The sequence below is a fragment of the Leishmania donovani genome, chromosome 2 (genome assembly GCF_000227135.1).
Source record: "Leishmania donovani BPK282A1 complete genome, chromosome 2".
Classification (NCBI taxonomy): Eukaryota; Euglenozoa; class Kinetoplastea; order Trypanosomatida; family Trypanosomatidae; genus Leishmania; species Leishmania donovani.
In genome coordinates this window covers 53031-62315 of record NC_018229.1, presented here as the reverse complement: position 1 = coordinate 62315, position 9285 = coordinate 53031, and the positions used below count along the sequence as shown (strand labels likewise).

The 9285-nt window shown below is 63.9% G+C and overlaps 1 protein-coding gene across 1 annotated transcript; it reads left to right on the top strand.

Annotated features, from left to right (window-relative positions):
* Positions 1 to 2412: 2412 nt before the first annotated feature.
* LDBPK_020130 (hypothetical protein, conserved) lies at positions 2413 to 8322 on the top strand (the record flags this gene model as incomplete). Its single annotated transcript, XM_003857861.1, has 1 exon — positions 2413 to 8322. One exon carries the CDS (start codon positions 2413 to 2415, stop codon positions 8320 to 8322), a length of 5910 nt encoding a protein of 1969 aa, XP_003857909.1.
* Positions 8323 to 9285: the final 963 nt, after the last annotated feature.

Sequence of the window (9285 nt, the reverse complement as noted above, 5' to 3'; positions counted from 1 at the left end):
GGAGGGGGGAGAGCGTGGCAACGCGCACGGTGTGCGGCCGTGTGTCTTTTCGTCCTCTTCGAGTCGCTTGTGACACGTCCCGTTCCAGTGTCCCCCCTCCTTTCATCGCCCATTCTCGTGCGCGTTTTTCATGCGTCGTCTCTCCCTCCTCTTTTTGTTGCGCGTGTCGCCCTGGAGCTCCCGTCATGACGCGGGCCACCGGGCCGTGCGTGTGTGGTGGCAGGCTCTCGGGGTGGTGGTGGCGGACTCTTGGTGTGTGTGGGGGGGCAGGTGTCTGGGGGCCGGCGCTGCGCCGGCGAGGCTTGCGGCCATGATGCCGCTTGCACCGGCTCGCTACGACTCGTGCCGGCGGTCGAAAGAAGGAGCGCACGGATGCGCCGGCTACTTGTCTGCCTTCGCTGCGTTGCGGTGGCGTGGGGCGCGATGCGGGGGCGAGCCTGCGCTGTATGCGGTGACGTGTTGCGGTGGGCTTGGACGGCGCCAGGCGGTGTTGGTGGGGCCCGGTTTCCTGGACATGGCCGTCGCGCACCAGAGGTAGGTGCGCTGTGGGCTGTGCATGCGCCTCTTCATTGCGCGGCTCGCGTGCGGAGCACGACCACGTTTTGGGGTACCGAGACGCTTGCTTCATCTCTGTTCTCTCTGCCGTACTTTTTTTTCCTTCGTTCTTCTTGGGTTTCTCATTGTGTGCCACGCGCCGTGCTGAGCGTCTCCGGGGAGAGGGACGAGAGGCTGCATGGGCGCGGGGCTCTTTCTTCTTCCACACTTTCTCTTCCCTTGTGGGGAGGGGCGGCCTCCCCGCTCGCCCGCCCCCCCCCCCTTCCCCCCACACACACCCTTATTGCGCTTACTGTTTCTGGACGTATATCCCTGTGCGTTCTGTGCGCCATCATGCATATATGTGTATCTATATATGTACATCTATCTATATGTCTGTGTGCATGCGCCTACCTTTGCTTGGCCGGCTCTTCTTCATTCGACGCACCTGCACCTCTCACCATCTCCGCCTCCCCGGGCTCACAGGCAGGCGTGCCGGCGTGCACGGGTACACGCCTCATGCGCACCGGTGTCTGGACGCGCCCGAATACGTGCACATAGGCACTGCCGCACGTCCGTCGCTCGACTTGATATATATATATATACAAGTGTGTGTATATGTGGTTATATTGCACATGCGTGTGCGCGTAGGTACGCCTTGTTCTCTTGCGCCATCTTCCCTTTTCTTGTTTCGACGTGCGCGTGTGCTGTGCGAGGTATGTCGTGGTGGTGCCGACACCGGCTTGTGTGGTCGTCGGTGCGGCGGGCATGAATGATTAAGAGGAAGACAAACAAGTAGATCAAAATAGAAACGGGCGAGCAATGGACAAGGCGGCGTGGGACATGGTAGCAGGATGTGTAAGCGAGCCGATGCCTCTTCGCCGTTCTGCGTGCCCTCCTCACCGTGCATCTGTTCAGCTCCGCGCGGATGGCGGCTGCACGGCGGCGGCTGGGCCTTCATCGATCGTTGCCACGGTTTATCTGCGGGTGTTTCGTAGCCTTGCTTGCCTCGAATGCCGGTCCCTCCTCGGCCTCCACACGCGTCGTGCGCACAGGATGGCGGGGCACAGGTGCAGGCGATGCACGATCGGCTGAGCGCCTGCTGCTGCCGTTCTCGCCTGGTAGTATGCAGAGACGCCAGACATGACCGCGCCCCTTGAATCTTCCCTATTTCTTTACATTGATTCTGATTTCAATGCCGTCACGCGCGCACACACACACATGCAAACATATGTGTGTATACAGTGTACCCTCGTTCTCTCCGTCTGCGCCCCTCCCCCTTCCCGTCGCACACGACACACCCGTGTGCACTCGGTGTGAGCTTCCTGCCATATATACGTATGCGCGTGTACGCATTTTGTTTTTACTTGCGAAATCTGTCTTGGCCCGTCAGCAGCTCCAGCACACACACACACACACACACACACACACACACACACCAGCGCTCACCACCACGCTGTGCCGCACAAACGCCGTTCTCGTGCAGCTGACGTGAGGAGAGGCGGCGCGAAGGCGAGCCGGCACACGTGCAGACGTGTCGAGTGGACAGTGACTAGCGAAGGCGGAAGCGGATTACTTTCTCGATATTCCTTTGCTCATCGTCGCGGGCGGAGCTTGACGACTGAACCGATTCCATATTCTTCTGCGTTGCCGTTGTTGTTGTTGCTGCTGCTCTCTGCGACGTGCACTTGCTCCAGGGAGAGTGTTAGCGGTGGTGGAGGATCCTGCCGGGCCCCGAAGCGCCCCTCGCACCGTCCCCACCACGGCATACAGGCACACCAACAGACAGCCCATTAGAACTCAGATTCCATCACTCGTGTAGATCGACCCCGGCCAACGCCAAGCGCAGCGAAGAAACAGAGAGAGGAAAGCGGCACGATGGCCATGGAGGAGGCTGCACAGGAGGTGCGGCGGATCCTCTGTCAGAATGACGTGGGAGAGACACTGAACTATCTTTCTACTGTTACGCGGTGCATCGAGGACAACCAGCACGACCTTCGCGCGGTTATCGGCAACTCGTATCGAGATCTTCTCGGCGCCTGCGATGGCGTGGTGGGAATGGAGCGGGACTGCGCAGACATCCTGACCATTGAAGAGGCGATGGAACGGGTTAGTGCGACACGTGACGTAGACGGCCGCGGCAACGCTGAGATGAACACTGAGCCGCTTCTACCCCCCTCATGGTTTGCCGCGCGCCTTCGGCGACAGCGGCGTGCGGCAGCGGCTACACTCACGACCACCGCCGACAACAACAATACCGCCTCGAGCGATAAACCGCCGCGCCTGTCGGCGACGAAGGGGTATGCCGTCACCAACGGCGGGACGATGAGTGAAGGCGATCGCGGCGCGAGCGCGACCACCGCGGCGGAAGCGGATCGTGACGCGCATAGGGGGAGGAAGACGGAGCTCAACGCTGCACTGGCGCTGCCAACCGTCGAATTGCCGTTGCCACACGCGGCACCAACGCACACGAGCACAAAGTACGCCCACCGCGATGCTGCGGTAGTGGGCGAAGAGACGGGCCCAGCCGCTCCCGCGGCGCAGCGAATGCGCTTGGCCGACGAACTGCAGGCGTTGCACCTCGATTATATGACGCTGGCGTCTGCAACGGCCTCGATGGCGAGGGGCGCAGCGGCGGCCGATGCCGAGCTGTCGAGCCTCCTCGCCGACTCCAGTGTGCTTGCGTCTTTGCTGCTTCCGGCGGACCAACATGGTGAGCAGCAGGACGGTCACTCCCCAGGTCCTTCACACCGCGCGGCGAGTGATGCCGCCGCGCTCTCCGCCGCAAGCGGAGAAAAACGCGAGGCCCATCTGCGCGCCCTGGAGCGAGATCAACCCCTTGCCCGTCTTGCGCGTCGGCTGCACAGCGTGCAAGCGTCCCTTCGCGTCTACGCAGGCGGCAACGTCGGCGCACAGTTTTCACAGTGCGTCAGCGACGCCGCCACCGCATCGTCGGCGGCGCTCGCCGGCGTAAGCGTGGATAGCACGCTGCGCTCCGCTAAGCGGCCTCCGTCGTGGGCCACCGGCATTCAGCGACGAGCAACGGCCCTCGAGGCGCGACTGGTTAAGTTGATGTTGCAGCGTCTGCGCCGTGCGGCTGACGACTACGCGTCGCTTGCCGAGCAGGTGCCGAAGGTTCCATCCGGGGCTGACCTGGGGGAGCCCTTGTCGGAGGCGAGGGCCGTGCGAGCTGCAGAAAAGCGCCACCTGATGTGTGTGTGGGCGGTCTTTGCGCAATGTCACGTCGCTCTGCGGGCTCTCCGCGACTCACCTACTCTCGTGAAAGCCCTCGTGGCGTGTGCGCCAGGTGCAGAACTGCCGGCGAAGCGTGTGTGTCCGTCGGGGATACCAGGCACGGAGTCTGCGACAGCGCCCCCGACAATGGCGTCACTGGATAGCGCTGTGGATGCGTTGTTCCAGCTGGCCACGCAGGACGTGAGGGCCGTCGTTTCGGCGGTGGTGGACGGAGCGGCGTCGGTCGCCTCCGCGCCTGCCGGTCGCACGGCTGGCGATGAGGCGCTTCCCGGTGCCGCTGATCCGTGCCGGATGCTGCTGGCGTTTTTGGCGGTGTTGCTGCTGCGCGAGAGTCAACTGAGCGCGGCGCGGTGGGCTGCTGTGGCTCCGTCGTTACTGCCGGCTGCGCTCCCGAGTTCCGGCGCGCAGCCGGCAGTAACGACGGCGGATGCTTCTCCGCAGCCGCCCTCTGTGTTCCTTAACGGCAGCATAGCAAACCAGAGGGCGGACGCGGCGGCGGGCCGCACATCGAACCGCGCGAAGCCCGAGGGCGATGCGCCGCCGTCATCGCACTCGGCAGCTTCGCCCGAGACGCGCGTCTTTGCTACCGCCACGCACTTATCGGCGTTGGGGTTGGCGGCAGCTACGGCCAACGGCCCCAAGGCGTCGACAGCGGCATCTGTGGCGACAGTCAACGGAACGTCAAACACGGCTTGGGCCTTGCGGTGTTTCTCCGGCCTCGCCTATCTGCTTCGAGCCTTTGCCGACTACGTCGATCTGGTGCAGGCCGCCTTGGCCGAGGTGGCCTCAGCGCCAGCGGTGCTTGATAAGGAAACGGCCGCTCTATACTTGCTGCAGCGCATCTGCCTGGCGGCTGCGGCTGCGTCCGAGGAGCAGCTCAGGGCCACTGGCCACGGCACCAGCGTTGCCGCTCTCGGGCGCTGCGAGGACGAACGGCCGACATTCCCCACCCCTGCCTTGGCTTCTGGTGCGCGGTCGCTGGATGAGCTGCTGCAGTGGCGCTTGCGCAAGGTCTGCGGGAGCGCCGCTGCCAGCGGCGTGCCTGGGGACGGTCCCGACACTCCACATGGCTCCCTCATGGTGGGGGGCACCGACGTCCTGCCACTGCCTATCGGCAGAAACGGCACGCCGATGACGCCGATGGGCGACCCTGATAGCGTCGCGTCGGCAAAGGTGGCTCCCGAGGTGGCGCCGTCGCAGTCACGAGCGTTGGCTCGACGACGTGCGTATGTTGAGCTACTCCGGGCGAGCGTGAACACGGTTGACGAGTTGCAGGCGAGCGGCGCATCATCGATGGCTTTGGGCGAGCGCTCGCTTTCCGTTCGCGCAGATGTCGTCGTAACGGAAAACACGTCCGCCACCTCCGGAGCGACAGATTTGGTTCCGCCGCTGCGGCTTGTGTGCCATCAGCTGCTCGCGCCTCTCGTGTCGTCACTGGTGGTGCTGCTTGCGCGCGATCCGGTGGCTCTGGCAGTGTACAGTGAAGGTCAGAGAAACCCGGACACCAGGCCTGCGATGCAAGCGGTGCGCGACGCTCTGGAACGACTGCTGCTGAACGGCACGCAGCAGTTTTCGCTGCCTGGTACGCAGGGCTCCCGGATGCCATCTAGCTTCTCCGGCCTAGGGCAGACATGGACGACCGTCAATGAGGCGCGGTGGTGGGAGCTGGTGGAGCAGACGACCATGCGCGCGGCGCTGCAGAGGTGCGTGACCGTTGCCTTGGAGTCTGTAAGCTTCGTGGAGGCCTGCATTTCACAGGGTCTCGCAGCCTCTGCATACCGCATGCTACAGAGCAGTGTGGAAGACAGCCAAACCAAGCTTGGACATCGCGTGAGCAGCATCGGCAGAGACGGCGGCACCTCTCTCGGCCCCACCCGCGCATCAGCGCTAGAGTGCACATGGTCTGCGCTCTTCTCCGTACTTCGCCTGCACGTGCTGTCGACCGTGGATTCGGTGAGTGGCCCCGGTGGGGCACTTTCTCTTGAAGGCGCTGAAATATCAAGTGGTACGGAGACGAGGCACGGGGCCGTTCATGGGTTTGATGGGGCCACCACCTCAGCGCCGATCAGTGGACTCACTGGACGCCGTGACGAGAGGGGAAGCCTGTCGTCCGCGATGACTGGCATCTGCTGGGACCGTTTCCGGCCGCGAACAGCAGCGGGAGCCGCTGGCAGCGCACACAGGTCGTTCTACACGACCTCAGGCGAAGGTATTTTTCGCGAAGAAGGGCTGGAGTGGGGCCGCGCAGCATACCAGGCGGCGCAGCTGCCTCTGTCAGTGTTGCCCGATGCGGCGAACGCGAAGAGGACGGAGCAGCAGCAGCAGCAGCATACTTGGGGCGCCGCAGCAGTCGACGCTGGACTGAGCGCCTCGCAGCAGGCGCAGCTCGCAAAGATCTTAAGCGGCATGCGCGACAAGCTGTTTCCTGACTGGGCAGTGCGCTGTATTGATGAGCACGACACGACAAGGGGTACCCGACTCGGCGCTCTTGACATGAACGGCCACGCTGCGGAGCTGCTGCATCGGTGTCTGCTGACCCTCGTAGAGGCGGTGCAGGCGCAGACTGCCTCGGTGCAGGCATCGGCTTGTAAGAACAGTGCAGGATCACCGCCGTCAACGCCGCCGCTGCTGCTGCTGCCCATGCGCATCGTGGGCTGGCTAAAGGATGCTCTTCATCGTGTAGCGGTGCAGCTGCGCAATGCCGATCCAGGCGTACCCCCCAACGGGGCTCATGCGACAGTGGTGCACAGCTACGAGCTGTCGCTCCTCGTGCGCGTGTACTGGGAGGTGCTGCAGCGGCTGCAGACGGCGGCTCCGCCAAGCGAGGCGACGGGGGCGCGGCAACTTTGCACCGACGCAGCGGATCTCTACGAACGGGCTCAGGCGCCGTGGCAAGACATGCTAACCCAGTTCTATCGTGCGGCCCTTCAGCAAGCATACAACGCCGTGCTGCGGCTGCGTGAGAGCGGAACCGAGGAGCCGAGACACTCGGCAGCGGCCAATCGTGCCGGTGCAGCACTGCGTCGCGTGACGCACTTGATGGACTCGGCTGCGTGGGTTCGCGCGCCGATGGCGGGCCCCACTGCGCCAGATGACAACAATGCCAGCGGAAGTCACGGGGTCGCCTATCCGGCGCAGCCTACTCCTGCCGTCATGACGCTGACCCAGGTGGCCCTACGTTACCTCCACCAGGCGCTGTACGGTGCGCCAAGCGTGTATAGCGACTCGCCGGTGCCCTTCATGTCGTTTCCATCTCGCGCTGAAGCTACGTATGGCGCCGCTTCTATATCCGAGCAATTGCAGAGTGGCGCCGCCTCAGCAGCAGCGTCGGTGGGCTTTAGCGACGACAGGGGATGCCGCTTGCATGTGTTGGTGACAGGGAAGGTGCAGCAGCGTGCGCTGGAGCGCCTTGCCGCGACATCGGCGGAGCTCTACGAATTCGAGCTGTGCCCCCTCGTCGACGTGGTAGGTGAGAGCGGTGACAGCGGAGTTGCGGCACGTACCAGTGCGCTGCCACCGGGGAACGCTGCGCCCGCTACCGCTGCCGCCACGCAGAACCAGGCGGATGACCTGCGCTTGCAGTGGTACATGGATGTGCTTTTCGCTTCTTCCGTGTGGTGTGCGGGGAGCGTGAGCGGAGGCGGCGGCGGCAGCAGCGCCGGGCTTTTCGCGACCGAAAGAGACTCCCCAGTCAAGGCGCTCTTCACGCCCGATACAGGTGGTAGCGGCGTTGGCGTTGACGCCACTGCTTGCGTGGCGGAAGGACCGTTGCGGCGCGTCGTGCGCCATCTCGAGGGCACGTGCGATCCGGTGCGGTGGCGCAGCGGGGTCCCGCTTATTCTCGCCGCGTATCGTCAGTTTATCTCGGCGAGTGCACTCCTGTGGGTAGCGCACAGCGAGGAGCCCCACGATGGCGATGCGGGCGACACACACAACGAGGGAGCGTTCTGCGCTACCTCGGTGGCTGCTGCCGCAGCGACACGACCGTTTAGTGCCGCCGGCGCGATGGCTGCCGCGCCCTTCTTGACTGAGAAGCTTCTCCTTCCACGTGAGCGGGTGAACCGTCTGGCACTGCTGCCGATTGCGGCGTCGTCGAGCGCGGCGCTGGCTTCCGCCTCTATAGGGGCCGGTGGCACGCCGTCCGCGGCTTCTGCGCGTGCTGCAGCCGTCGTCCCGCAGACTTACTCACTTCTACTTCCGACGGCGTCGGAGTTGAATCCGTATGCGCCTTCCTCGTCTTCGTCCGTTGGCGTGCCGCCCACTGGGCCGTATCGTTTTGGCGGTCCCTCGTCTGCAGTGGCTGCTGCTTCGGCGGGGGCCAGCGGTGGCGTTGGCATAAACTCCCTTCTTCGCTCCGCCAACGGTGGCCACGACGCTTCGGCGGCCTTGCTGCTTGGCGGCGTTGGTGCAGCGGACATGATCGGGGTAGGTGAGGTCGCCGTCCCGGCGGATTCGAGCTCGGCGGCGGCGGCAGCCAGCTCACTGTGGGGCACCACCCAACGAGGATGGAGTCAACTATGGGGCACGAGCTGAGCTCTCCTGTCCTGATGGCGACGCCACGTGGACCTCACCTGTTATCCTCGCGTGGCACGGACGTATTCGCATGTACATACGTGCTGCAGGTGTGAAGCGCTGCGCTTGTTGAGTGTGCCACTGGACTCTGTGGAAGCGTGTGTGCTTCGGTATGTGTTTGGGCAGTGGGCGCGGGTGCACACAACGAACCATCAATGGAAGGCATCAGTCGCGCCCCACGCATTAGGATAGGGGTGGCGATGGCCGGGCGCAAGGGAGGGGGGCGCTGCCGCTGTCATGATGACGTTGGCAGCGCAACTTGTGCAGCTCACACACATACACACACACACACACACACATACGCGCGTAGACAGACACTCGAACGTGCGCAGGAGCATTCAGTTGTGAGGCAAGCGAGGCTCGCGCTGACGGGTGCTCGCGCCAGTCGAAGGCGCATCAGACGCTCATCTCCGGTGCGACGGTGTCTCTGTGCGCATCCAGCACACGCACGCACACGTGCACGGCCAGCTTGTGTGCTGGATGCGCACACATGTATGCGGCACACACCGCCCCATTCATCTCTTGCTCTCTCGTCCTCTGTTTGTCTTTCTGCTGCGCATACACACGTCGGGTACGCCTGAACACAACACCGCGGAACGCGGTGGTGCCTTCCCCGCGCGCGCGCACCCTCCCCTCCCCCCTCACCTTCCTTGAAAAGCTCTGTGCCACCAACGACGTCGAGCAGCAGCCGTAGCTAGCCACAGTGTTCTCTGCAACGCCACCATTCCCACCACCACCACCACCTCTTCCTCTCTTCCTCTCACACATCATTGGCGCTGCCGTGCGTGCGCCCTCGCCGTCATCGACGCCGCCTCCATCTCGACGTCTTTGCGCGTCTTTTTCTGGTATCTGCCTCTTCGCCGGTGGCCGTTGTTCGTCCCACGGGCTGTATGGGCGTACCGCACCCTTCTCTCTTTCCCACAA